This window comes from Pituophis catenifer, unplaced genomic scaffold (genome assembly GCF_029215685.1).
Source record: "Pituophis catenifer annectens isolate HBS135680 unplaced genomic scaffold, rPitCat1.0.hap2 SCAF_419, whole genome shotgun sequence".
In the NCBI taxonomy this organism is placed as follows: Eukaryota; Metazoa; Chordata; class Lepidosauria; order Squamata; family Colubridae; genus Pituophis; species Pituophis catenifer.
The window spans coordinates 965-28,815 of NW_027257299.1; the positions used below are offsets into that span (position 1 = coordinate 965).

General features: G+C 47.6%; 1 protein-coding gene across 1 annotated transcript; it reads left to right on the forward strand.

Moving 5' to 3' along the window:
• On the forward strand, positions 1 to 27,169 carry LOC139326964 (mitogen-activated protein kinase kinase kinase kinase 1-like; the record flags this gene model as incomplete). The annotated part of the gene is made up of 27 exons (XM_070956675.1): positions 1 to 118; positions 2,271 to 2,328; positions 2,888 to 2,978; positions 3,424 to 3,488; positions 7,850 to 7,905; positions 8,254 to 8,301; positions 10,470 to 10,512; positions 12,117 to 12,189; positions 12,955 to 13,086; positions 13,226 to 13,288; positions 14,320 to 14,401; positions 15,767 to 15,880; positions 16,677 to 16,758; positions 16,912 to 16,970; positions 17,700 to 17,761; positions 17,861 to 17,902; positions 18,133 to 18,156; positions 18,944 to 18,986; positions 19,238 to 19,406; positions 20,149 to 20,225; positions 21,066 to 21,150; positions 22,527 to 22,603; positions 22,734 to 22,794; positions 23,822 to 23,927; positions 24,704 to 24,762; positions 24,886 to 24,989; positions 26,995 to 27,169. Coding segments are annotated over exons 1-27 (2,161 nt in total), but the record flags the coding sequence as incomplete, so codon positions are not given.
• Positions 27,170 to 27,851: the final 682 nt, after the last annotated feature.

The window sequence follows — 27,851 nt, forward strand, 5'->3', positions numbered from 1 at the left end:
CTGAACGATGGATGTTCGAGAAAGAGCGGCTCGACTAGAGATTTCCACCCGAAACCCTCAAGAGGACTTTGAACTTCTCCAGCGGGTTGGCGGAGGGACCTATGGGGAAGTCTATAAGGTAACCTCCGTTGTCCTGCACGGGGTTTGGGTTCGAGTGCTGCTCGGGCACCTTTTTTTCAGCTGTGGGGTGCTTAAACGATTCTGTTCCAGACATTCCAGACACGTTCCAGACGCAACAAATATAGATCAAGCTTCAAAGAAAAAGCATGGTGCAAAGGATTTTTTTTTTTTAAAAAAAAGTTAGTCTGTGGAACTTTGGGCCACATGATATAAGGGAAACTGATCTTATTAGTCTAATAAAGCATCTCCAGTTTTTTGCAATGCATTAAAATCCTGGTTGTATCTTAGTTAAAACTCATAACGGAAGGATAATCTGATGGTTTAGTAATAAATGTACTATAATTGTTTTGGGTGGAGTCCTCAAGGAGAAGCAGGCATAAAAGTACAGAAGAGTGGGCCTTTTTTGAGTCCCATCAGTGGTCCCTGACTCCATCCGTGGCTGAGAATTCTATCATTTAATCGGCTTTATGTGGGCAAGAAGATATGGGATGGAGTAACTAAATCCCAGCCGGGACTAATTGTTTGCAATTTTTTCCCCTGCAACTAATTTGTTTAAAAGGCAGAAGAGTTTGGTAGCCCCCCTCACAAATTGCATTAAATCATTTTTTTTATTAAAGGCTAATAATTAATTTAAGCAAAAGGCACAAGCCTGCAAAATGAATAAAATTTGGTAGTCGAAAAAAACACTCTTACATTATTCCTGATTGTTTTGCTCTTTCCTTCCTTCCTTCCTTCCTTCCTTCCTTCCTTCCTTTCTCCCTCCTAAAAGTATATTGGAAATAGCCGTAAGGGCAAGCAGTCCCTGGATTTTGGCTCTGTATGGCTCTCCTTAGGGAATGTAAGAATATCTCCCAAGTTCTGATCAGATTTGATTTAATTTAATTTGAATGCTCATACTGATTGGTTCATTAAGCCAGTTCCAATCATCTGACCGATTAAGCTGGGAGAGAGCAGAATCCGTTTAAAAGTGAGCTGTTGCTATGTAAAAAGCATGTTAATTTACCATACTGAATCAGTTTGACTTTCTGTTTTAACAGTGTTTCTCTCAACCTTAGCAACTTGTAAGATGCGTGGATTTCAACTCCCAGAATTCCCCAGCAGTCTGGGGGAATTCTGGGAACTGAAGTCCACAATCTTAAAAATGCCAAGCTTCAGACCCATGGATGGATAGCATCGTCCTTGATTCAAAAGAGAGATTATTTTGATCCCTGTGCCTGCCAAAGGAAGAAGCCTTGCACTGTGCAATCCTCCATTAATTTCAGTTTAATTGCTGCAATTTTAGGCTTCTCTGTAAAGATTCCTCAAAGCTGTGGGAGGGAGGCAGCCCAGTATAAAGTTTCCTGTTTACTACTATAACTTTCTTTTTTTTTTATTTACTTGTTGTTGTTTTTTATACCCCTGTAATCGAACAAAGCTTCACAGTTTGGCCAGATGTACGTAATTACACAGTATTTTTTTCCCCTTCTTCTTAAATAATCCCTGCAAGAAAAGGAAGTTTTCTCCCCATTAATCACACCCCTCACAACTGAATGAATGCCCATGCTTGAAGATCCCCTCCTTCAACCGTTTAGCCCAGCAAGGGGCTAAAATCCTTTATTTGCTCCGCTCTATTTTTGCAAAAAAAAAAAAAAAATATTGTTTTGTCCTCAGCCGGTTTCTGTTTTCCAAGGAAGGAGCGATTGAGCAATCTCTCAGGCTGGCATTGCTATGATGACTCCCAATGCTGCCTACAAACCATAAAAATGTTGCTTGAACAGCTCAAAATGTGGATGAAGATAATAATAATACCAAAAAAAAAAAAAACCTAGCTGAGGGCAAGCAGCTGTATCCTCTGCCAGCAATACACAAAACGTTTTCAGCTAGGGCTTCCTCTTTCTCACTTTCCCTTCCAAACTGGGAAATGTCTGAGAAAGCCAAGATGAAGAGGGGGAAAAAAAATTGATGGTAGAAACAGAGTTTTGACAAAACCAGCCGAGATGGAGTAGATGCGGAATTAGAACTCGGCTCCTGAGCCAAGGTGGGTCTTTTTACCTTTTTGTCGTTCCATTGGCTCGGTTTCAATAGAATATCTGCCTCCTGCCCCTGCCTTCAAAAATAAAAATAAATAAATCAACTTTTTATTAACTTTTGGGTCACTGTCTTCCTCTCAGGCAAAGAACAGAGAGTCGGGGAAGCTGTCTGCCATCAAAATTGTAAAGATGGAAGCAGGTGAGCAAGGAAAACAATTAGGCCAGGGCTTCCCAACCTTGGCGGCTTCAACTCCTATATTCCCCAGCTAACCACGGGTAACCTTCCCAGCTGGCTTCCGGCAAGCGAAGATAATGTGGGAAGCCAGATTCGCTTAACGCCTGCATTATTGGCTTCACCGCTGCAGTGATTTGCCTTAACAACTGGGGCAAAAAGAGGTCATAAAATGGTTCAAAGCTCACTTAACAACTGCCTTGCCGCAAAACGGGCATTTGGGGCTCAATTGTGATCGCAAGTTGAGGACTACCGGTAACACAACAACATAGTGGGGATGTTCGCCGTCGAAGCCCTGCAGCATCTGGAAAGCTCAGATCCAGTTGTTTCAATAAAGGAGAATATTTGTAGCTCGGGGTCGACATGAGGGGTCCCTGGTGCTCTCTGAGCTTGCTTGTTTCCCTGCAGACATTTCATGACCCAACTAGGTATCATCATCAGTGCTAGAAAGGTGAGCCTGTTTCCCTTCTATCCTAAAACCCTAAATCCTAAAATGCCTGTTTTCCTTCTTCTTCTTTTTGCCCAGATGATGATTGCGTTGCTATCCAACAAGAGATCGTGATGGTGAAAACCTGCAAACATCCGAACATCGTGGCCTACTACGGGAGTTACATCCGGTGAGCGATCCTTTTTCTGGAGATGGGCCGATCCTCTTGTAAACGTTTCCCGGCCTTGAGAAAGGGGCTGGGTGGGTGAGATGCAAAAACTGGTGTACGACAAAGGCGTGCTGGTGCAGTGGCTAGAATGCAGTATTGCAGGTTAATTCTGCCAACCGTCAGCAGTTCGATTCTCACTGGGCTCAAGGTTGGACTCAGCCTTCCGTCTTTCCGAGGTCGGTAAAACGAGGACCCGGATTGTTGGGGGCAAATAGGCTGATTCTGTAAACCGCTCGGAGAAGGCTGCGAAGCACCGTGAAGCGGTATATAAGTCTAAGAGTGCTATTGCTATGATTAGAAAGCGCTCATGGGCAATCTGGATAGCTGGCCCCGATTCTTCCTCCTCCTTCCTCCCGTTCTCGTCGGCTTCCTTCCACACGAACCCTCTTTTCTCTCCTTCCTTCAGGTTTAAGAAGCTGTGGATTTGCATGGAATTCTGCACAGGAGGCTCCCTTCAGGACATCTATCAAGGTAGCTGCTACAAAAACAGGATAAATCTCATTTGCACGTCCTAAGATGAGTTTATAAGAGAATCATAGAATCCTAGGGCTGGAAGGGACTTCGGAGGTCTTCTAGTCCAGGGGTCTCCAACCTTGACAACCTGACGACGACTTGTGGACTTCAACTCCCAGAATTCCTCAGCCAGCAAAGCTTTACGACTTGTGGACTTCATCTCCCAGAATTCCTCAACCAGAAAAGCTTTTAAGACTTGTGGACTTCAACTCCCAGAATTCCTCAGCCAGCATTTCTGGCTGAGGAATTCTGGGAGTTGAAGTCCACAAGTCGTAAAGTTGCCAAGGTTGGAGACCCCTGTTCTAGTCCAACATCCTATTCAAGGCAGGAGACCCTATATCATTCTGGACAAATGGTTGTCCGATCTCTTCTTAAAATCTTCCAGTGTTGGAGCACTCACAACTGGTGGCAAGCTGTTCCACTGATTAATTGTTCTCCCTGTCAGGAATTGTCTCTTTAATTCTAGATTGGTTCTCGAAAAAGATGTCGAGACCCTGGAAAGAGTGCAGAGAAGAGCAGCAAAGATGATTAGGGGACTGGAGAGTAAAATATATGAAGAACACTTGCTAGAATTGGGTACGTCTGGTCCAATGAAGAGAAGAACTAGGAGTGACATGACAGCAGTCACCCAATATTTGAGGAGCTGCCACAGTGTGGAATTCACATTTTTTTTACTACTGGTTCTGTGGGCATGGCTGCATGGGCATGGTGTGGCTTGGTGGGCGTGGCAGGGGAAGGATATTGCAAAATCCCCATTCCCACCCCACTGCAGGGGAAGGATACTGCAAAATCCCCATTCCCACCCCACTCCAGGGGAAGGATATTGCAAAATCCCCATTCCCTCCCCACTGCAGGGGAAGGATACTGCAAAACCCCCATTCCCACCCCACTCCAGGGGAAGGATACTGCAAAATCCCCATTCCCACCCCACTCCAGGGGAAGGATATTGCAAAATCCCCATTCCCTCCCCATTGCAGGGGAAGGATACTGCAAAATCCCCATTCCCTCCCCACTGCAGGGGAAGGATAATTCCCTCCCCACTGCAGGGGAAGGATACTGCAAAATCCCCATTCCCTCCCCACTGCAGGGGAAGGATACTGCAAAATCTCCATTCCCACTCCACTCTGGGGCCAGCCAGAAGGTATTTGCAGGTTTTTGTTTTTTTGTTTTTAATTTGATTTATATGCTGCCCTTCTCCGGAGACTCAGGGCGGCTTACAATGCGTTAAGCAATAGCCTTCATCCTTTTGTATATTTTATACAAAGTCAGCTTATTGCCCCCACAAACTGGGTCCTCAATTTACCCACCTTAGAAAGGATGGAAGGCTGAGTCGACCTTGAGCCTGGTGAGAATTGAACTCGCAGTAATTGCAGGCAGCTGGATGTTAAATGCTGCCTTAGGAGGCATTAGCCTCCTATGCCACTCAGGTTCTCCAAACTACTCAATTTTTCCACTACCGGTTCTCTGAACTGCTCAAAATTTCTGCTACCGGTTCTCCAGAACCTGTCAGAACCTGCTGGATTTCACCCCTGCAGTGTAGAGAACTTTCCTTTGTTCTTATCTCCCAAAGTGTTTTGTTGTAAATTTAAGTACATCAAGCATGTCACTTTGGGCGCCAGGTTCACAAGCTCCTTGGGGAAGGAGTGCAGCCGAATAATCAGGCAGTCCTTTTTTGCAACAGAAGTGAAACCAACTGCGGTCGTCGGCTTTCTCTAGCATGTCAGTTGCACCTGCTTCAAAGGAAGAGACCCCGCATTGTTCAGCTGGCTTAGGTTAGCTTGCAAACTTCCCCCTTTCCAGTCTGCTTACGTTGTTTCGCACTTCAGAGTCGTCTTCTGCTGCTTACAGCAAGACAGCCGATAACCATAAAGGACACAAGGGAGTCACAAAGCTAGGCACTCCTATTTCTTGGACAAACACAAAGCTTCGTTGCCTTTTCGGCCAGCTTGAAAGAAGAATTGTTAACTGGCCGGGAGGAATGACTGCGTGCGTTGTAGGTTCCCAAGCGCATACTCTTAAGTCTAATCAGAAGGAAAAACTCCCTGCAAGAAAGAAATTTAATGGGATGGGATCAGTGGTGGGATTCAAATAATTTAACAACCGGTTCTCTGACCTAATGGTTTCTTCCAACAATCAGTTCACCAAACTGTTCAGAAAGTTAACAACCGGTTCTCCCGAAGGGGTGCGAACTGGCTGAATCCCACCACTGGATGGTATCGAGGAGAGGTTCCCTGGTCTGCTTTTTATTCGATATAATTGCAAGTTGAAGGATGTGCTTAGCGTAGGAGAGCATTCCGAAACAATTCCCCAATATTTGGATCTTCTAAAGAAGCAGCACTGATGAGGTTACCTAGTTTGGTAATGAAACGTCTGCGAGAAAGCCACCAAACTCAGAGAGCACCAAGGACTCCACAGTTCAACCCTTGAGCTACAAATGTTATCTTCTGTCGGTCTAAGAGGTCTTCTGGCTAGCTGTGTTTGTCCTCTTCTTCACCGAAGAACCCTCCAAACACACCCTGGAGATGTTGCCACCAATGTGATCCGCTTGTGAGCTTTCGAGATTTCATAAACGTTCTCTGAACCATCAAGAGACCCATCCCATCTACCGCCAAAGTCATCCCAGCTCCAACATCAAACTCTCTGTTAGAGTATGAAAGAACATAAGCATAGGATCTGCTGGATAGGATCTACTGGCCCTACTTGTCTCCCACCAGGTGGCTTTCAGAAGAGCTCCACAATCATCAAAGGCCAAGAGCCATTGACCTCCAAGACTTCCATGAATTGGTCCAACTCTTTTTAAGCGAGACAAGTGGATCACCGGCACGGCATCTCAAGGCAGCAAATTCCAAAGTTTGATTATGCGTTTGGTTTAAAAAAATAAATAAAATCCTTTTGACCATCCTGATTCTATCCTTCAGGGCAGAAGGAAGCAGGAGAACGTCTGTTTTCAGGAAGCTCCGTTCACAGAAGGGTGAAGAGACCAGGCGAGCGGTGGGCTGCAGTTGGAACAAGCAAGGAGGGCATTTCAACAAAGGCTAACCAGAGGGTCCTTGTTGTGGGGCACGGAAGCCTCGGTCTCCCCGCCTTCTGGTTTTGGAGTGGGGACAGAGAGAAGCATCACAAGCACAACTTGAATGATAACAGGCTGACCACAACACTGCGTTCTCGTTTTCATTTTTAATGCTTTCTTGCCGCTTCTTCACTTCCTCCCTTCTGTAGTTGCATCTCTTGGGGGTGGGATGGTGAAGATCAAAAGTCAGCTGGAACACAGCATCCCAGCATAGGGCAGAGATGCGGGGGGAAGCGCGAGGTTTGCTTGTTATACAGAATACAGACAGGTGGAATCTTAGGGAAATAACTAATTTAGGCAAGTTTTTTTTTTAAAAAAACCTTGCTTTGATGGTTACGGTGATGTGAGCAGGATGAAGCGTCTTCAAAGCACAAGGAGAGTTGGATTGATGGAGACCCACAACAGGACAGTGCCAGGACCAATGTTTCTTTTCCTATTTTAAAAAAGTGTTATTTTTATTTTACTTTCCTTTCTTTTTCCCTTTGGCCTTTACTGTACTCAAAAATAAAAGAGAGAGAGGAAGGAAGGAAGGAAGGAAGGAAGGAAGGAAAAAAGAAAGAAAGAAAGAAAGAAAGAAAGAAAGAAAGAAAGAAAGAAAGAAAGAAAGAAAGAAAGAAAGGAGAGAGAGAAAGGGAGGGGAGGGAAGAAAGGAAAGAAGAAAAATAGGCAAGAAAAGGGCAAGTACACTTCAAGAAGGGAGGAGAGGGAAGGAAGGAAGAGAGGGAGGGAGGAAGAAGAGGGAGAAGGAAGGAAGATAGAAAAGAATGAGAAGGAAGAAAAGAGAGGGAGAAGTAGGAAGCAAGGAAGGAAGAAAAGGGAAGGAAGGAGAGGGGAAGGAAGGAAGGAAGGAAGGAAGGAAGGAAGGAAGGAAGGAAGGAAGGAAGGAAGGAAAATAGGCAAGAAGAGGGCAAGTACATTTCAAGGGGCAGCCACGTCGAAGATTTATATTTCTATAATTAGAGATATGGTTTTACTAAAAGTCACCCAGGCAACACAATGGCCATCTAAACCTCTATAAACAAAAACTAAAACTATTTAAACGCACCACGAATATTCATTTCAGAGCTCCAGGGTTAGGGTTAGACAGCGCCTCTTCTCTACCCGCAAACTCATCTGAGCCAGCCTGTTTTGGAATTGACATTCCTCCATTTCTCCGGCAACTAAATTTTCCCACGCGCGCTGGAGGAGCAGCGAAATTCTTGCAGGATGCAAAGTGGTATCCGCTGTCTGTCTCCTTCTTGTTTTTCAGTCACGGGGCCCTTGTCGGAGCTACAGATTGCCTATATCTGCCGGGAAACCTTACAAGTGAGTAGAAATCTGTTGACACCCCTTTTTTCCACGCTATTTTCCCCCGAGGGTAGAAGTGTGTTAGCTTTGGCCTGAACCTGGAATATCCCACGTGCAAAGCAGCTGCTTCTTTATAACTCTCTTTTCGTGAAAGAGATTAAAAAAATAGAAAGCCGGATTCATTTAACGACCATGCGATTTGCTTAACAACGGCAGCAATCTGCTTATTAACTATGGCACGAAAGGTCATAAAATAGGGTGTGGCTAACTTAACAATCACCTTTCTTAGCAACCGTATATTGGGTTGTTATATTATGCGTATTTCAAAGATAACAGGATCTAAGCTTTATTCTTTCATCTTTCCAGGGTTTGTCTTATCTTCACAAACAAGGCAAGATCCATCGAGATATAAAGGTAAGAATTACGAAGCTTATTCATCTCTTATGTTATTGTCCATCTCCAGTTTCCTTGAGAAAATTAATTCAGGATAGAGTGTAAGAGAAGAGCTGGTGGAGTCAAGAGAGGTATTAGCTTGGAATTTTTATGTTCTCACAAGAGGTGTAGGGCCAACCCTTCTTGAATTCCACTATTAACTCTTTATCTAGTGGCAATTTAGTGCTGACTGTTAGTTGACTAGATTTTTGTGCATAAGATAGAGCAGAGGTGTCAAACTCAAGGCTCGGGGCCGGATTCAGTCCGCAGGGTGCTTAGATCTGGCCCGAGGCCTGCCCTGGGAACAGCAAAGGACTGGCCCATGGTGCCTCTTGCCAGCGAAAAGGGAGCTCGGGAAGGCCATGTTCAGCCCTCCCAGGCTTCTTTTGGGCCGCAACGGCCTCCTGCAACTCTCTGCCAGTGAAAACGGAGCTTAGGAATGCCACACACGGCCCTCTGTAGTTCCATTTTCGCTGGCAGAGGGCTGCAGGAGCCCATCACGGCCGAAAATGGAGCCCAGGCAGGCTGAGTGTGGCGTCCCAGAGCTCCATTTTCACTGGCAGAGGGCTGCAGGAGCCCATCACGGCCGAAAATGGAGCCCAGGCAGGCTGTGTGTGGCGTCCCAGAGCTCCATTTTCACTGGCAGAGGGCTGCAGGAGCCCATCACGGCCGAAAATGGAGCCCAGGCAGGCTGTGTGTGGCGTCCCAGAGCTCCATTTTCACTGGCAGAGGGCTGCAGGAGGCCGTCGCGGCCGAAAATGGAGCTTAGGCAAGCTGTGCATGGCCTCCCAGAGCTCCATTTTCGCTGGCAGAGGGCTGCAGGAGGCCGTCACGGCCGAAAACAGAGCCCAGGAAACCGAGTCTTGATGAATGACATCGAGCTGGCTACGCCCCCCCCCAGCCCCTCCCCACTCCCCAAGGTCAAACACAACCCTGATGCGGCCCTCAATGAAATTGAGTGTGACACCCCTGAGCTAAAGCAATAAATCAGCTTAACTGGAAGTGTGGTCCCTGATAGTTCACACCTGACACGGAAAAAGGAAGCCATCATTTTGCTGTTTCTGCTATTTTTAACAGATGGCACCTTGCCTCATTTCGTAGTGTGGGTCTGTAGACCACAGATTTAGTTAGTTGCGGAGTTCAGCTGGCATCCCAACCCAGATGCTGGGCTGAACCTTTCTTCTGCATTTTTAAATAAATGTTACTAATATCCTTAATATCAAGAAAATTCTGGGGACCCCCTTGTCTGACTGGGATGCAGATCACTGGCAGAGGTGAGCAGACGGATGTCTACGCAGAGGGAAGATAGATAACAGAAAGCAAAGTTGGTAGCGGTCATATATTTTGCCGGCCCGCAGTCACAAAATGAGGTAGAAAAGTTGAAAAACTTTTTGCAGAGCAGTTTGTAAAAATTGGAACTCCAAACAGAGCCTGGAAATTGGGAATATTGTCGTTACCCTCTGGATGCCACACAGTATACAGACAACTAGAATCTTTGGGAATTAGCCAATTTTAGGCAAGATTTTTTTTTAAAAAAAAAAACTTACCTTGATGGTTCAGGTCAGGTGATGTGAGCAGGATGAAGAATCTTCAAAGCACAAGGAGAGTTGAATCGGTGGAGACCCACAACAGGACAGTGCCAGCACCAATGTTACTTTTCCTATTTTAAAAAAGTGTTATTTTTATTTTACTTTCCCTTCTTTTTTTTCCTTTTCTCTTTGACCTTTACTGTACTCAAAAATAAAAAAGGGAAGGAAGGAAGGAAGGAAGGGAAGGAAGGAAGGAAAGAAAGAAATTAAGAAAGAAAGAAGGAAGGAAGGAAGGAAGGAAGGAAGGAAGGAAAGAGAAAGAAAGAAAGAAAGAAAGAAAGAAAGAAAGAAAGAAAGAAAGAAAGAAAGAAAGAAAGAAAGTGGAAGATAGATAACAGAAAGCAAAATTGGTAGCTGTCATATATTTTGTCAGCCCGCAGTCACAAAATGAGGTAGAAAAGTTGAAAAACTTTTTGCAGAGCAGTTTGTAAAAATTGGAACTCCAAATAAAAAGAGAGCCCGGAGCCTGGGAATGGGGGATATTGTCTTGTTACCCACTGGACGCCAGTCCATTTCACTCTGAGTAAGTTTCACTTCCTTTTTCTGTTCTTCACCTTTCAGGGAGCAAACATTCTTCTCAACGACCAGGGGGAAGTAAAATTGGGTAGGTTCATTCTCTGGACATTGTTTCTTCGGGCTAGTTACCCTTAGTCACCCTATCTGGAGGGTCCGTGGCCACCATGTAGCCCCTCAATCCTATCCACTAGGGCTTGGCTCTGTGGGCAGCACTTAAAAATTCTGGTTTAGCATTGTGTGAATTTACAGTAGTGGCCAAAATTGTGGAAACTGTTTGGGAAATGTGTATTTTCTAAAACTAGCTAATAACACCCCTTTTTTTTGGAGTCGTACCCTAAAATTATAGATCAATGGAAAGATAATTTGATAAAGAATGTAATGCAATAACGTTTAGGAAGGATTTGCTATTAGAATAGCAGTGACAGTATAAAGAAAAGTGAAACAGGTAGAAAAAACGAGATATGCAAAAATGATCACCCTGTCAGTTAATCCTTAGTTGGGTAACCTTTAGCATAAATTATGGCCTTACAATGTCTTCCCATGGAGTGAACCAAGTCTTTGAGTTCTGCAGCTGTTCTAATGTGAAACCAAGATTGAATGATGGCTTCTATTGACTGGGTTTTATTGCTGGGTCGCTTCTGGCTAACAAGTCGGCTCCACAGATTTTCAATTAGGTGAAGATCTCGGCTATTCCCAGGCCATCCCAGCAGTGGAATAGGATTATCTTGAAGCGCCCCAAAAAAGTGGTGTTATTAGCCATCAAACCTCAAAAATACACTTTTCCCAAAAGGTTTCCACAATTTTGGCCACTACTGTAATTATGTGTGTATATTTCGCAATTGATCCCGAAATTTCCCTTGCTAATTAGCAAGACAGTTCTTCGGTGAAGTTTGTCCCATTTTGTGACCTTTCTTGCCAGGCTGGGTTACGTGATTCACTGCAGTTGTTAAGTGAGTAACACGGTTGTTAAGTGTGTCTGGCTTCCCCCTTGGGTTTGCTGGCCAGAAGGTTGCAAAAGGGGAATTACACGACACCCCCCCCCTCTCCCCCACCCCTGGGACGCTGCAATTGTTATAAATACGAACCGGATGCCAAGCATTTGAATTTTGATCGTGTGACTGGGGAATGCTGCAGCGGTCGTGTGAAAGACGGTCATAAGTCCCTTTCTTCAGTGCCGTTGTAACTTCAAACGGTCACTAAACGAATGGTTGTAAGCCAGGGGTGGGCAACTGTGGCCCTTTTACAACCTGTGGACTTCAACTCCCAGAATTCCTGAGCCAGCTTGGAATTCTGGGAGTTGAAGTCCCTGGGAGGAATTCTGGGAGTTGAAGTCCACAGGTTGTAAAAGGGCCACAGTTTGCCCACCTCTGTTGTAAGCCATGTATGTGTGTTTGTGTATGTGTGTGTGTGAGAGAGAAAGATTTCAGAAAGGATTAGAAGAGTTGTAAATTTCATTGTGGAGCCTCCCTTAGGAGAGCCAACGTATAAAAGCAAAATTTCAGGAATCTGGAAGTTTCCTAGTAACAGATTCCACCCCAAGGCTTTGCGGGTTGCTGATTGCGTTGGATGGATTTCCTTGAAGTCCACACTTTTTTATCTTCCCAAACTAGAGCACGATGCAGATCAACGACAAGAGATTTTTTTTTTCAACTTCTCCCTTTTTTCTTTTCTCTTCTTCTTTCTTTCCGCCAGCTGATTTTGGAATCTCAGCTCAACTGAGTGCCACCTTTGCCCGCCGAATGTCCTTCATTGGAACTCCTTACTGGTAAAGAGAAGCTACCCGTTGTCCCGATGGGTATCTGAGCCGTGAGATGCCAAGGAAAAGAGTGGCAGATTGGAAGGGCTCCCCCCTCCCCCCCGGTTTCAGAATCTGTTCCACAATATATAATGCTAACCAAGGGCCCCAGTTGTGTGCATTTTTCCATACATCCCCGTTCCTTTTTCAGGGACAAATTAATGCAATAGCATTATCCTTTCTGCAAGGGGCATTGGGGAGCCAAGAAACAAGGGAGAAATCCTGGTTTGTAGGCTTTTGTGCTGATAAACCTGGTTAGCAGGTTGGAAAAGACCGGGGTGCTCCTAATGGGACCCAAGAGGCCCTTGAAGGGGTGGTGAGCCTGAATGTCACATACAGCCCAGGGGTGGGATTGAAAAAATTCAGCAACCGGTTCACTGCCCGGAGACCAGAAATGGGCCCTTTTCTGGACTTCCGGTAGGCCCGTTTTTCGCCCTCCCCAGGCTCCAGAGGCTTTTCTTGAGCCTCCAGGAGGGAGAAAATGGCCTCCCCCGGGCTCCAAAGGCCCTCTGAAGGCTGGAACCAGGCCTGTTTCCGGACTTCCGGTAGGCCCGTTTTTCACCCTCCCAGAGCCTCCACGCGCACCCTGCACTTACCTGGCATCCAAAACGGGCCACATGGTGACTCCTGGAAGGGGCAGGGTGGGCGGGGTCAGCCAGTTCTTGGAACAACCGGTTCGGCGGACCAGATTAAAATTAACATCCGGTTAAAATTAACATTACCTCTCTGTTCCAGGATGGCCCCGGAAGTGGCTGCAGTGGAACTGAAAGGGGGCTACAACGAACTGTGTGACGTGTGGTCGGTGGGCATCACGGCAATCGAGTTGGCTGAGCTGCAGCCACCCATGTTTGACACGCATCCTTTGCGGTAAGGTGACCTGGCCGGCGGGTCCTGTTTGCTTTCTCTGATCCCTGAGGATTGAAAAAAAATCTTTTCCATGAAGTGGTTTAAGGAAGAGACTGCTCCCTGGCTAATCTGTGGCTTGTCTCCCTGTGCCACCTTGCAGGGTGCTGGTGTTGATGACCAAGAGTGGCTACCAGCCTCCAAAGCTGAAGGAGAAGTCCCGCTGGTGAGTAGTGTCAAGGGGTCCTTCAGAAGTGGTGACAGAGCCTTACTTAGTCTCAACAAAGGAGAGTATTTGTAGTGCAGGGTTGAACTGAGGGGATCCCTTGGTGCTCTCTGTCACTGCGTTCTTTTATTTACCAGCGGAGCTCTCATTTCTGGACTATCAGACTTTCCATAGCTTGCCAAGTATCCTTATCAGTAAGCTAAACTGCGCATGTCTCTCCACCCACATTCCTTCTCACTCCACATCCTCTTTTTCTTTCTTCTCTTGCCAAGAAGTCCGACCACAGGGAGGTGGCCGGCACGAACGTTATAAAAATGTAACTATTAGATTAGTAAGATGTTTTATTTTCTTTATAACAAATAAATGAGTTTTCTTAGAAGATATATCTTCGGGTTTGTTTTCTTAAAGTATGCTGGCAAGGAAAAGTCTCGATCCACCCCTCTTAATCAAGGTGCGATTATCCCAAAGGCAGAATGGGATTAATCAGCGCCCTGACACTCTCTTGAGTTTGGTGGTTTTCTTGCAGACGTTTCGTGACCCAACTAAGTAACATCATCAGTCTATAAGAGAGTAGGTTTGCAGAGAGGAGGAGGAGGAGGACTGTGAGGTCCTTGGTGTTCTCTGAGCTTGCTTGTTTTCTTGCAGATGTTTCATTACCCAACTAGGTAACATCATCAGTTGTAGTAAGGGATGGGTTTTGCTCTCCCTTTATATTCTAGTGGCTTGCCTGGCCAGTGTTGGTGAGAGTAGTCTTGGAAGCTCTTTGGTTGGGCTATTTACTGTTTGCTTGTTTGGCGGTGTTTTTATTGGAGCATCGCTTACTTCTTGATTGTTGGTCTGATGTTAATCTTAGCGTTACCCTTTGGGGCAGAATGCCGGAGGTTTGGAATACAGGTGAGATAGCCCTCGACTTGTGACCACAATCGGACCCAGAGTTTCCACTGCGAAGCAAGGCAGTTGTCAAGCATCAGCTGCGTTACAACGCTTCCAAACATTTTCCCTCATGGCTGCTGCTGCTGCTGTCTCCACAGGTCCCCCGCCTTCCACAACTTTGTCAAGGTGACCCTAACCAAAAGCCCCAAGAAACGGCCCAGCGCCTCCAAGATGCTCACGGTGAGGACGCCCACCTCTCTTTCCACCTCTACGCAGGACGTGCGCTCTGCAGAGTTGGGAGCAAAGCCCCCCAGGGCCAGCTGTCCAGTGTGTGTGTGTGTGTGTGTGTGTGTGTGTGTGTGTGAGAGAGAGAGAGAGAGAGAGAGAGAGAGAGAGAGAGAGAGAGAGAGAGAGAGAGAGAGAGAGAGAGAGAGAGAGAGAGAGAGAGATTCTACAATCATTCCGGATACAAATTCAATTTCTATGTCTGTTAAGTGAATCTGATTTCCCCCCCTTTGACTCTGCTGATCCGAAGGTCGCAAAAAAGCAATCACTTGATCTGGGACATGCATGCAACCCTGTGGTGGGTTGCTACCGGTTCGCCCCGGTTTGGGCGAACTGGTAGCAGCAGTGGCGGAGGCTCCACCCACCCCCCTAGATGTCATCAAATACAATCTGCGCATGCATAGACGTGGTGTCCACGCATGTGAAGTGAGCACATGCGCGAACCGGTAGCAAAGGTAAGTGAAACCTACCCTGATGCTACGATGACGATCCTATGAAAAACGGTTGTAAGTCACTTTTTTCAGAGTCGTTGAAGACGTTTTGCTTTCAGTCCAAGAAGGACTGAAAGAACCGTGTTGTAGACTGGAGATGGACGATGCCGTATCCCTCCTGCTTTGTTGAGAGAGGGCTGTTCCATTTTGATCAGAGGAGGGGGGGAAATGACATCATCTACCTCCAGTCTACAATGCAGTCCTTTCTGCAGTTCCAAGAAAACCCCACACCCATTTGCACCACTCAGGTGATCCTGAGGACACAGACAAACCCCCAAGTGGCCTCAACGATCCTCTAAAAGGATACAAACAGCCAGGTTGTCTGCAAGGAGTATCAATCCTTCCCAGTGATGAAATCCAAATTTTTTTTACTACCGGTTCCGTGGGCGTGGCTTGGTGGACGTGGCAGGGGAAGGATACTGCAAAATCCCCATTCTCGCCCCATTCCTGGGGGAAGGATATTGCAAAATCTCCATTCCCACCCCACTCCAGGGGAAGGAAACTGCAAAATCCCCGTTCCCACCCCACTCGGGGGCCAGCCAGAGGTGGTATTTGCCGGTTCTCCGAACTACTTAAAATTTCCGCTACCGGTTCTCCAGAACCTGTCAGAACCTGCTGGATTTCACCCCGATCTTTCCCTTCCCTTCCCCCATGAGCCAGTCAGAGCTGAAGAAGCTTCTTGGATGACAAGCGAAACGTTTTCAAAGAAAAACCAGAAAGTCCAGTTGCCTCTTTAAAAAAGCACCTTTAGGACATTATCCCCTTCGTCTTCCGTTTTGGTTCCGGTCCCCAGGTTGGAACCCAACTATCGTCACTTTTCTTTTCCCAGCACCAGTTTGTAACCCAGGCAGGGCTCACGCAGAGGCTGACCCTTGACCTCTTGGAGAAAGTGCACAATCCTGACCAGCTCCCCAGAAGTGAGGCAGAAGAAGAGGACCAAGAGGTGAGAGCCAAGAGATTGGCTGGGAAAGTGGGAGAGAGAAGGGCTCTTCGTCTTAGGAGTCATCCACACCTACCTCCTAACTGCTTCTTGGAGATGCCAGATTTAGAGGTTCTTAGAGGTTCTTCTCTTAAGAAGGTGTCCTCACAATGCAATCTTCGTCTCATCTCCAGTCTACAGCAGAAGCTATGTGCCATAGCTAGGGCCAAGGAGGGGTAATTATTACCGGTTTGGCGAACTGATGCCCATTATCCCTAGCGGTTCGCCCGAACCAGTCCAAACCGGTAGGATTTCACCCCTGATATGGGGACATCTTTGGACCACCTGCCCACCTGGAGGGAAACACATTAAACCAGCAGTCTGGAGGTCCCTTCAAGTTTCCATGAATTTCCTCCATCTTCCAGTGACCACCTGTGATTAGAACTTGGTTTCCTCTCTTCCCATAGCCGTCATAAATCCTACAGTGAATCAACTGATCTTTAAGACACATTCAGGACTTGGGCCTTGGTTGTTCTTCTGTCCCAGATTTTCTCGCGAAGGTTACTCCTGTCCTAATCCAGAATATCGACATCACCATACGAAAACGGGGGAAATTGTCCAGGCTACTAATTCCCCCCCACACACACTACACCGATAAATCTAGGACCCTCTTGTCTTGTTCAAGTCAAACTCAAGGGTGTTTTGGAGGGGCTGGCAAAATAAGGGCTCCTCTTGGGGGCACACACAGCCACAGAAGCCCTCTGTTTTGGGGTAGCCATCACACACCCCTCCAACATGCCTCTTATCTTCTCTTCCTCAGTTGCCTCCACCCCCGGTGCCCCGAAGGATTCACTCTAGTCAACGGCAGGGTGTGACTTCTCCAGGATATGCTGGTGTCCAGGGTATGGTTGTCCACTCTCGTTGGTTCAAGGCTCACCTGTCCAGTTCATCTAAGTGGAATCACCCCACTAGGGGAAAAATAACATGTTGCTTGGTCTCTGCACCGTCCATCTCCTTCCTCACTGCTCTAAATCCCGTTTCCCATCTCATTGCAGAGCATAACTTCAGCCCTATCTTCCAAAGAAGGCAAAGTCTGAGGTCTTCAAGCTCTATGGTAACTCTTCGTTGGCTCTTCTGCTCTTCCCCTTGAGAAAAGTCCTCCGCTCTTGGCCGTCTTCAAGATCTGGGTCCTACCCTGAAGTCTGCCACTTTTGGCACCGACAAACTGAATGGACCAAAGATCTCACAGCCGATTCTTCTTTTCTCCTTCTTCAGCTCTTTCTCTAGATGAGCGTTCCTCAACCTTGACTTTAAGATGGGTGGACTTCCATTCCCAGAATTCCCAAGCCATCGTGCAACTTTAAGAACTGTGGGTTTCAGCTCCCAGAATTCCCCAGTGAGCATGGCTGGCTAGGGAATTCTGGGAGTTGATAGTCCACCCATCTGAAAGTCACCAAGGTTGAGAAATACTGGAAGTAGGGAAACAGGCTGTTTCCTGCCTCTGGAGGGCCTCGGGGGTAGGGGGGGTGGGGAAGGCCATTTTCGCCCTCCCCAGGCTCCTAGAAAGGCTCTAGAGCCTGGGGAGAGCAAAAAACGGGCCTTCCAGTCCCACCGGAAGTCGGCAAATGGGCCGTTTCCGGCCTCCGGGGGTGGGAAAGGCCATCACTGCTCTAGGGCAACCTTTGCCAACTTGGGGTCTCCAGATGAGCTGGATATCACGTCCATCATCCCCAGATACCACTAGGCTGGCTTGCTGGGGAATTTGGCTCCCAATTCTGCCGGAGACACATCCCCGGTGGACTTGCCTAGGATGAAATTTCCAATCCTCTCTCTTCTCCTGCAGGAGATCGTGCTAGACCCAGGCTACAGCACGATGGACCAACCTGGATCTGAATTCAGCAGCAGGTGAGGGACCCCAGAAGGGGTCTTGGGTACTAACTCCCGTAGCTGCTGCCTAGATGGGAAATAAAATCTATTTGAGCTTTGTTTTTCTGACCTTTGCAGGAAGAGCGTAGCCGACTCAGACGACTACGACGATGTGGATATGTGAGTTCCGTCTTAACTGCTTACAGTTAAAGCTGGCTGGGGAATTCTGGGAGTTGAAGTCCATCAAGGTTGAGAAACAGTAGGTTTTGACCATGGCCAAACGGCAACCAAGGACTCGTAAAACAAAGTCAAAGTGGCCATGGGTGCCACTAAACTCCATGAACATAATCCCACTCGGTCATTCTTTCTCTCCTAAATTCCCCTTCCCTCTTTTCTCCTCTGCCTTCCAGCCCCAGCGGACCAGGCCTAATCAGGTAACCGTTTCTCCTAGAATTCTTAAAATATCAAATTATAGAACGCAGAGTCATTTAGCCAAACGTTGGGAAGAGAGACGGATCTCGGGATCCAGCAAGGAGCTAGTCCCTAAAACGAAGAGATTCCTGCTTGGGATTTGGAAATTACAATCCTGGAAAATAAATGTTTTCTTTGCTGACTGAAGGGATTTAGCTTGCCGGGAGTAGCTCGGTGAGACCTGCGGTGACTTTTCACAGTGAATTATGACGTCTTGCTAGGGGGTCCTTGGTGCCCTTTGAGACTGGTTGTTCCCTTGCAGATGTTTCATGACCCAGCTAGGTAACATCATCAGCGCTAGAAGGGAGCGAGGTTTAAAAACAGAGAGAAAACCCCACACCTTTCTAGAACTGATAATGTTTCCTAGTAGGGTCATAAAATGTCCGCAACCAAGCTCAGAGAGCACCAGTTTAACCCAGGGAAGGTCACTTACCTTCGCTACCGGTTCGCAAATGTGAGCGTGGGGCCTTCCGCACATGCGTAGAGCATCAAAAACGGGATGTGATGACTTCCGGGTGGGTGGGTGGAGCCTCCCAAAGCCGCCGCTACCAGTTCGCACAAACCAGATAGAACCAACTGAATGCCATCACAAGTCCAACCCCAAGCTACAAATATTCTTCTCTATTAGTAACATCTTGCTAGAACAATTCATGTGTGTGTGTGTGTGTGTATGTGGGGGTGGGAAACAGGCAGCAACCCCCCCCGCCCATCTCTCTGTTTTTGAACCTGGTCATTTATCTTTCCTCCCAGGGACGCTCAGCCTGCGAATCTCCCGCCCCCGCTACCTCCCAAGGTAAACCCTCTGTGGGAGCAAAGTAAGTTTGCAACCCTCCTCTCTGTCCTTGCAGGTGGAGATTACACCAAGGTGAGTCCCATTACTCCAGTGGGCAGCCGTGGTCCAGGGTCTTCCGTGGGTGGTGCAGATTTAGTCCACGGACACCCTCCCCCCCCCACACACACACAACTCGGCCGCCCTTTAGCGCAGGTTCGTTTTTCCTGCTGACAAATACATTTTATGCACGCTGACATTTCTCTCTCGAATAGCCCAGAGTTTGGCTCTCCTCGGATGAAACGGCGGCGGATCGATCCCGTGACCACGTTCCTGCCAAATCCCTAATGCGGGGACGGTGCTCCAGTGGTCCCATCCTGAGTTGGCCCTCACCGCAAAGTCATTCTGGGAGAGCCGAAGCTTCCCACCTCACCGCTAAATCGGGTACAACTTTCTTTCTCCCAGAAAATAGGAGTGAAACGACGGGAGGAGGAGATGCTCCCAAACTTTGTGGTGTCCCAGGGTCACATGATCCCCTCTGACAAACCAGAGCGAACGAGGAAGTTGGATTCACTTAACAACCGGGTTATTCCTTTATCAGCTGCAGTGATTCACTTAACAACGGTGGTAAAACGGGGGCAAAACTCACTGAACAAATGTCTCACTGAACAACATAAATGTTGGGCTCCATTGTTGGTTGTAAGTCGAGAACTGCCTGTAGAGGAAAAATAACTCGGGGCAGGGACCCTTTTCATTCCTGGAACAAGCCTTATAGGGGTTATATTCCTATTAAAAGGTTTTCTAGGACTAATCCATAGGACCCAACGGAATGGTGCGCTGGCCTAGAGGTGGAGCTCTCGCCTCACAATCAGGAGGCTGTGAGTTCGATCCTAGGTAGAGGCAGATATTTCTCTCTCTTGAGTTCCCACACTGAGAATATATCTGCTGAACAAAACTCCGCATTGGTGACAGGAAGGGCATCCGGACATTCAAATACATAACCCCGCAAGGGTTATGGGGTCATTAAATGAAGATGATGAATCCATAGGACCCAACCTGAATTTGGAGAGTCCAGAGTAAAATAATAAAGACTTAGTTTTGTTGCCGGATTGAGATCTGGGGGTCAATATTTCCAGATTTGGATTTGGTGGTGTGGGGTGCTGACTCTTATTTTACTCCCCTGCAGTCCCAGAACTGCGTTCGGATCCCTTGGATGAGAGGCCACCCAGCCTTCCTCCTAAGCTGGAGAGGAGACAGAAACCGGTAAGCGTGTTCAGCCTCCACATTGGGCCAATCGGCTCCGGTCCAAATCATTCCACTATTGCTCAAATTAAACTTTTTTTAAAAAAAACTGAGCCTGCTTGGAAGAGAGAATAACTTGGATTTTTCTTGGGGCCAAAATGCGGAAGGGCAAGGAATCTTTCTCCTCCTCCTCTTCCACCTCTTCCCCCCTTTCTCCTTCTCTTTCCCTTTCCCCCTTTCCTTCTCCTTCTCCATTGCCTTCTCCATTTCCCCCTTCTCTCCTCCTTTCCCTTCCCCCCTTTCCTTCTCCTCCATTGTCTTGTTTTCTTTCTCCTCTCCTCCCCTTTCCTTTTCTCCTTTCCCCCTTTATTTCTCCTTCTCCATGTTCTCTCCTCCTCTTCCTCTCCCTTTCCTTCCTCTCCACCTCCTCCATTTTCTCTTTCTTCTCCTCTCCTCTCCTTTCTCCTCCCCTTTCCTTTTTTCCCTTTCCCCTTTACTTCTCCATGTTCTCCTTCTCTCCTCCTCCTCTCCTCCTTTCCCTCTTCCCCTTTCCTTCTCCTTCTCCACCTTCTCCATTTTTTCTTTCTCCTCTCCTCCTCCTCCTCCACTTTCCTTTTTCCCCTTTCTTTCTCCTCTCCTTCTCCTTCCCCATCATCTTCTCCATCTTCTCCTCCATCTCCTCCTTTCTCTTCCTCTTCCCCACCAAAATATTTCAAACCAGTTTGGAAATCACGAGGGTGAAATTAAAAGAGGAAGAGGTACCATCAGGAAGTGAGAGAGAATCGCCTGAGGGCCAGGATGCATACCTGCTTCTCCCAGGTGCATGTTCATGGATGGCTCTGGCCTGCTTCTCCTTCTCAGGACAGGACCCTCTTCAAGAAAGTCTTCAACGAGTGCCCCTTGCACCTCACCTCGGCCACCGCCTGGACCCATCCACACACCAACGGTACACCTGGAGGAGACCTGAGGAGGGACGGGTGGGCGGGGCGAGAATGCATTGGTTCCTTCTGCAGACCTGAGCAGCATCTACCCTGTTTCCCCGAAAATAAGACCCAACTGGAAAATAAGTCCTAGCATGATTTTTCAGGATGCTCATAAGCCCTACCCCCAAAATAAACCCGTTAAGATCGTCAGTTGATGGAGGTGTTTAGCACTGTATTTCCCCCCAAAATAAGACCTAGTCAGAAAATAAGTCATAATGCGTCTTTTGGAGCAAAAATTATAATATAAGTGTGAAGTTTCCGAAAGATGCCCTAATTAATTCATGAGCCATGAGCCGAACTTCAAAAGAAATACAGTCATTTATTAGGAGTACCATTTCGGCAATATTCGGATGCAGTTAGAACTAATCTCACGTAGATTTACATTCCCCTATGACCCTGTCTCTCCCTTCCTCTCTGGCCATGTCATAAATCACATTCTCCAACTTTGGCTGGCTGTGAAATCCAACACCCTCCTTCTGATTGTGGTAAGGAAGAATGTATGGAATGCACTTCAGTTAGGGAAATCAATCAGCTCTGTCAGTTCTCCCTCCCTCCTGCTCATGGCAACTTGAAAGCTTTGCAAGTTGACAATAAGAAGTGGTCTTATTTTGGGGGAAACATGGTAGTCCTAGTGATGTTCTTTTGTCCAAGGCTCCTCGACATAAAATGATCTAGAAATAATTACTTGGTTTGCAACTGAGCTCCAGGATGACTCCCTCACCTAGGACTACCGTGTTTCCCCGAAAATAAGACCCTGTCGTATATTTTTTTGAACCCCGAAATCTTGGCTTTATTTTCGGGGCGGTCTTATTATTTTGGGGCATGTGGAGCAAGATGGGGCTCCTCTTGCCATCTTACCTGATTTTCAGCTCTGTGTTTAAATATTTTCAGGGAGGGCTTATTTTCAGGGGGAGTGTCGGCTTATTTTAGCGCATGCGCTCAAAAGCCCGATTGGGTTTATTATCAGGGGATGTCTTATTTTCAGAGAAACAGGGTAGTGCTTCTAAACATCTTGGGGGACGCGACTACAGGTGGTCCTTGACTTACAACAGTTTGTTTAGTGACTTTTCCAAGTTACAACAGCACTGAAAAAAGTGACTTATGACCCTTTTTTCACACTCCTCAGATAGGCCCTGCACTTACCTCGCATCCAAAATGGGCCGCATGGAGACTCCTGAGACGGGCAGAGTGGGGTGGGCGGGGCCAGCCAGACCTTGCAACTACCGGTTCGGCAAACCAATGTAAAATTAGCATCCGGTTCGCCCAAACTGGTCCGAACCGGCTGAATCCCACCCGATAGTGTCCCACCTTAATTTTGAATTCCCTCCCTATTTTCCAGAGCTGCACTTAATTCTGGGGGCTGAAGAAGGCATCTTCGCCTTGAACCGGAGTGAGGCAGAACCTGCTCTAGAACTGGTGAGACTGACGGGGTGGCAGGAACGAGTCTGAATGACAGAAGGGAGAAGGCAGAGAATTCAGTTTCTGGCTTGCTTTGAAGAACGTCATTTTGTCGTCCTCTTTTTTTTATCCCTCTCCGTTTCTCAAGCTTTATCACAGCCGAACGACGTGGGTCTATTGCATGGGGAATGTTCTCATGTCTCTTTCAGGTAAGTTGGAAAAAGTGCAGAGAAGAGCAACAGAGGATTAGGGGCCTGGAGGCGAAAAGATATGAAGAACGGTTGCTGGAATGGGGTATATTTAGTCTAGGGACCAGGGGTGACATGATAGCAGTGTTCCAATATTTGAGTGGCTGTCACAGAGAGAAGGGGGTCAAGCTGTTTCCCTTCCAGCTCTATTCTGATTGATTGACTGACTCGTGGCTTCCCTGCCAGCATCCCAAGGTCTGTTTCTTCTCCTTTTCAAAATTAGAGGTTCTGGAGACCTATGGGAAGCGAGCAGCCCCTGCCCGCCCCCCAAGAATTCAAGACTATTCCATCACATTGGTTATTTGTGCCAAAACCTGGCATCATTTCAGCCTGCCTTAGGGTTCTGTAATGCTATGTGTAAAGGGCCTTGGGAGATAGATAGACGCATTTAACCTGGTTAGGGAAGCTGCTCATCTGTTGAAAATGAGAGAGGAAGTAGGAAAATCCCCTCAAGCAATGAAAATTTGGTTTTAGAAGCCAGGAAAGCTTGAGTTCCGATGACCTTTTTTCTCTATATATCTGTGCTTCTCACCTGTGACCACTTGAAAATGTGTGGACTTCAACTCCCAGAATTCCTGAGCAAGCATGTGTGAGCTTCAACTCCCAGAATTCAGGGAGGCACCAGCACTTGTTAAGTAAGGCAGTTGTTAAATGAGGTGCACCCAATTTAGCTATGGTTTTTTTTCCCCCCCTCCTGGAGTCATTAAGAGAATCACATGATTGTTAATCGAATCTCCCCCCAGAACTGGCTAGGAACATTGCAAATGGTGATCGCGTGGTCACTGCAACCGTCATAAATACACGCCAGTTGCCAAGCGTCTGAATTTGGATCATGTCGTTATGGGGCTATTGCAATGTCATAAGTGCGAGAATTGTTGTCAGTCTCTTTCTTCAGCACCGTTGTTAATTTCGAGTGGTCACTAAATGAATGGCCGTAAATCGAGGACTTCCTGAATAGACAATAGGTTTTCTTTTCCCTTCTGTTCAGGCAAGGTTCCCCAGCTCTTCTCCCACAATTTACCCAGTCTGTACGAGCAGAGCAAGAGAGACCAGCGCCTGGGGGTGTCCCTTTCCGCACACCGATTATTACCCAGGTAAATCCATCACTGGAATGGTGTCTTTTTCTTACCTACTTCCTTAATTCTTCAGGATTCATTTAGATGTGGCCAATCTCTTTATCTGGCGGAGGTCTTTAGCAGCCTGGCTGGCTGGAGGGTCAACAGGTTATTTTCGGTCGGGTCCTTGGTGCTCCCTGAGCTTGGTTGTTTTCTTGCAGACTTTTCATGACCCAGCTAGGTAACATCATCAGTGCTAGAAGGGAGGGGGGGTTTGCTCTCTGTTCATATAGAAGTGGCTTGTTCTGTGGGTGGGAGAAGTCTTTAAGACTCCTTAAAGTTGCCAAAGTTGAGAAACACTGTATAAGACAGTTCTAAAAAGCAATCTCGTTTCCAGTGGTAGGATTCAAATAATTTAACAACCGGTTCTCGGCCCTAATGACCGGCTGAGTGGGCGTCGCCAGGGAGTGTGACAGGCAGCACTCGGCCTCGTGCACCCACCTGGCAGGAAAAGCGGGCCACGGGGAAGGGATGTACCCCCCCCGTGCTCCATTTTGGGCCTAGTAGGCCTCTCTGCAGCCTCCTGGGAGCAAAAATGGGCCGCGGAGGCCTGCAGTGCATACTCCCTGCCCCGTTTTGGGCCTAGGAGGCCTCCCTGCACTTACCTGGGAGACAAAATGGGGTGCATGGGGACTCCAGGAAGGGGAGGGGCCACCCAGCAATTTAACTACTGGTTCTCCCGAACCGGCTGAATCCCATCTCTGCTCTTTTCCTTCCATAATCAACTCATCTGTCCTTTCTTTCCTTCCCTCTAGAAAAAACGTCATCACCACCAAGATCCCCGACACGAAGGGATGCCAGAAATGTTGCACAGGTGCTTTGAACGCCAGTCCTAGGGATGGTCACTGTCCCCATGGCTGACCTTTCCTCTCCTCCCCTCGGTTGCCCTGCCTAGTATCCAATACAGCACCTTCTCTCCCACCTCCTTTTCTTGCAGCCAGGAACACCCAGAACAGTTGCCACTTTCTCTGTGGGGCATTGGAGGCCGGAGTGGTTCTCCTCCAATGGTATGAACCCATGCAGAAATTCATGCTGGTCAAGGTAAGAGCCGAGTCCTGCTGCCAGAGGAAGCATCTCTTTGCCAGGGTCAAGATTGGGCATCCCAAGGAAGAGACAGCCAGGTTGTGTGTTTGATAGCTTAGTTGGCTAGGTGGCATTGTTTGCAATTTAGTGCCTCGGGTGCAATTACCAAGGCAGACCCAGGTTGGCGCCAAGCACCTCTGTCCCACCCTGTGCATTCTCTCTGAAGGTCTCTCGTTGATTTATTATTGAAACTATTTTGGGATGCCAGGGTTTTTCCATTTTCTTCAGGACATTTATTCCTTCTAGGCCCATGATGGCGAACCGATGGCATGCAGGCCAGAAGTGGCACACAGAGCCGTATCTTCGGGCACACCAGCCATCACCCATTGCCCTTACGGGTTCCGGTGCACACATGCGTGTCAGCCAGCTGGTTTACGCACACACGGGAGTGCCAGAAATCAGAAGAGCAGCTCCCTGGCACACATGTGCGTGCCGGGAAGCTGAGCTTCCGTCTAGCTGGTCTTTGTGTACGCATGCCTGCCAGAAACCGGAAGACCAGGTGACTGACGCTCTTGCGCACACCGGAAACTGGAAGCTCATCTTTCCGGCAGGTGCATGTGTGCCGGGAAGCTATGTTTCTGGTTTCCAGTGCTCCCACATGTGCGCGCTGGGGAGCTGCTCTTTCAGTTTCTAGGGCTGCTCTGCATGCGCGCGCACTCCCATTTCGGCACTCAGTGCTAAAAAGGTTCGCCAACACTGTTCTAGGCAATAATTGAAAGCATGCTCTCTTTTGCACTGGTGACACCACATTTGGAATACCATGTCCAGTTTTGGTGACCATAGTACTAAAAAACACATGTTGAGATTGTAGAAAGAGTGCAAAGAAGAGCAGCAACGACGATTAGGGGACTGGAGGCTAAAACATACGAAGAACGGTTGCAGGAACTGGGCATGTCTGGTTTAAGGAAGAGAAGAGGACTAGGGGTGATGTGATGGCTGTCTTCCAATATTTGAGGGGCTGTCACAGAGATGAGAGGGTCAACCAATTCTCCAAAGCACCTGAGGGCAGGACAAGAAGCAACAGGTGGAAACTATGAAGGTGTTGTGGCTCCGTTGCCTGATCCTGGGCTATCGACAGATGCAGACTCTGAGAGTGAGGGAGAGGAGTTGGCAAGGCCTCCCTCTCCAGGACCCTCCTCTCTGGCGATGCCTCCGGAGGACACCGAAGGCCAAAAGATAGGCCCAGAGCCAAGCACGTCCCCGCAGCCACAGGTGGACAGCGACGAAGTAGATAAGTGCTGGCTGGATCCTCGGCAGCGGCACAGGGAGAAGCGTGCGCAGCAGAGGGGAAGGCGTGCCAGAGATTAGCTGAATCACTGGACCACACCCCACAGGCTATAAATGTGGGTGTGGTGGCCGGTTCAGTTTGTGACAAGCAAAAACTAGAAATAATCCATGATCTCTGCGTTACTGGACTTCTGCCTGCCTTGTCGGACTGCATTTGGACTAATCCTTGTATTGTTGAAACTTTGCCTGCTTTATCAGAATGCTTGCAGTCTAATCTTTGTTTTGTGTGAGTAAAGTCTGAATTGGCAGCTAGCCACTGGGTTGCTGCCAGCTTTATCTTCAAAGATTTTGTCGTGTGGCTTATTAACTCCGGGCCGTTTGTGGGGGTGCGTGTGTGGGACGGGGACAGAACAGAAGGAGAGTTCCACATGAGAACGAAGGAGAAATTTGCTAACAGTGAGAACAATTAACCAGTGGAACGACTTGCCTCCAGAAGTTGTGGGCGCTCCATCACTGGAGCTTTTTAAGAAGAGACTGGACAGCCATTCGTCCAGAATTGTATAAGTTCTTCTGTTGAGGACTTCTCTGTATTAATCTGCCTGACTTTGGTTTCTGAGTCTGGTCTACTTTGAAAAGTTGGCAGGTGGCTATTAGTACGGGCACTAATGGCAGAGATGGCACTTTTGAGGGCATCAACCCCAATTCAGGAAACCCTTCTCTTCTTCTCCTTGGATAGTACTTTGATTTCCCCCTGCCTTCCTCGCTGCCCATCTTTGAGATGCTGATAAACCCCGATGAGGAATATCCGGTGGTCTGCATTGGTGTAAGCAAGGGCCCCCCAGGACAGGCTGTGCAATTCCAAGTCATTAACCTCAACTCTTTAACCTCATGGTTTATCAGCGACAAAAACGGTGAGTATCCTGGAAGCAGATTCTGATTAATTTTTTCCCCCTCAAGTACTAGCTGAATCCCAGGATGGGTTCTAAGTCATTCGGTGGTTCATTTGACATTTGAGGGCTGCATCTGCATGTCTGCTGTGGCACATTCTTTATGATGGACAATAATAAGGTAGAACTTCAGTAGAAAGGTCATACCACCTCATTCCTTGTCTAGAAGATCCGTGATGGTGAACCTATGGCATGTGTGCCCTCTCTGTGGGCGCGCGCCCTGGCCACCTGGTCTTCAGGTTTCCGGCGCTCTGGCATGTGCGAAGATCAGCTGACTGGCTGATCAGCAAACCGGCGGCCCCCAGGGGGAGGGCCTTCTCTGTGGCAGCCCCCGCCCTCTGGAATGATTTGCTCCCAGAAATAAGAAGGATATCGGATCTCCGGGTCTTTCGCCGTGCCCTGAAAACTCTTTTTTTCCAGCAAGCAGGGCTGGCGTGAACCCCGCCCCCCTTTTTTAGTTTTTAAATGGTTATTAATTGTTTAGTTTTAATTTGTTAATGGGTTTTAATTCGCACTGTTTTAATTCGGGCCAAAGTATATAATTCTTTTAATTAATTTTAAATTTTGTATTGTTATGTATTTTAGTTTTGGCTGTGCACCGCCCTGAGTCCACTAGGAGAAGGGCGGTATATAAATTGAATAAATA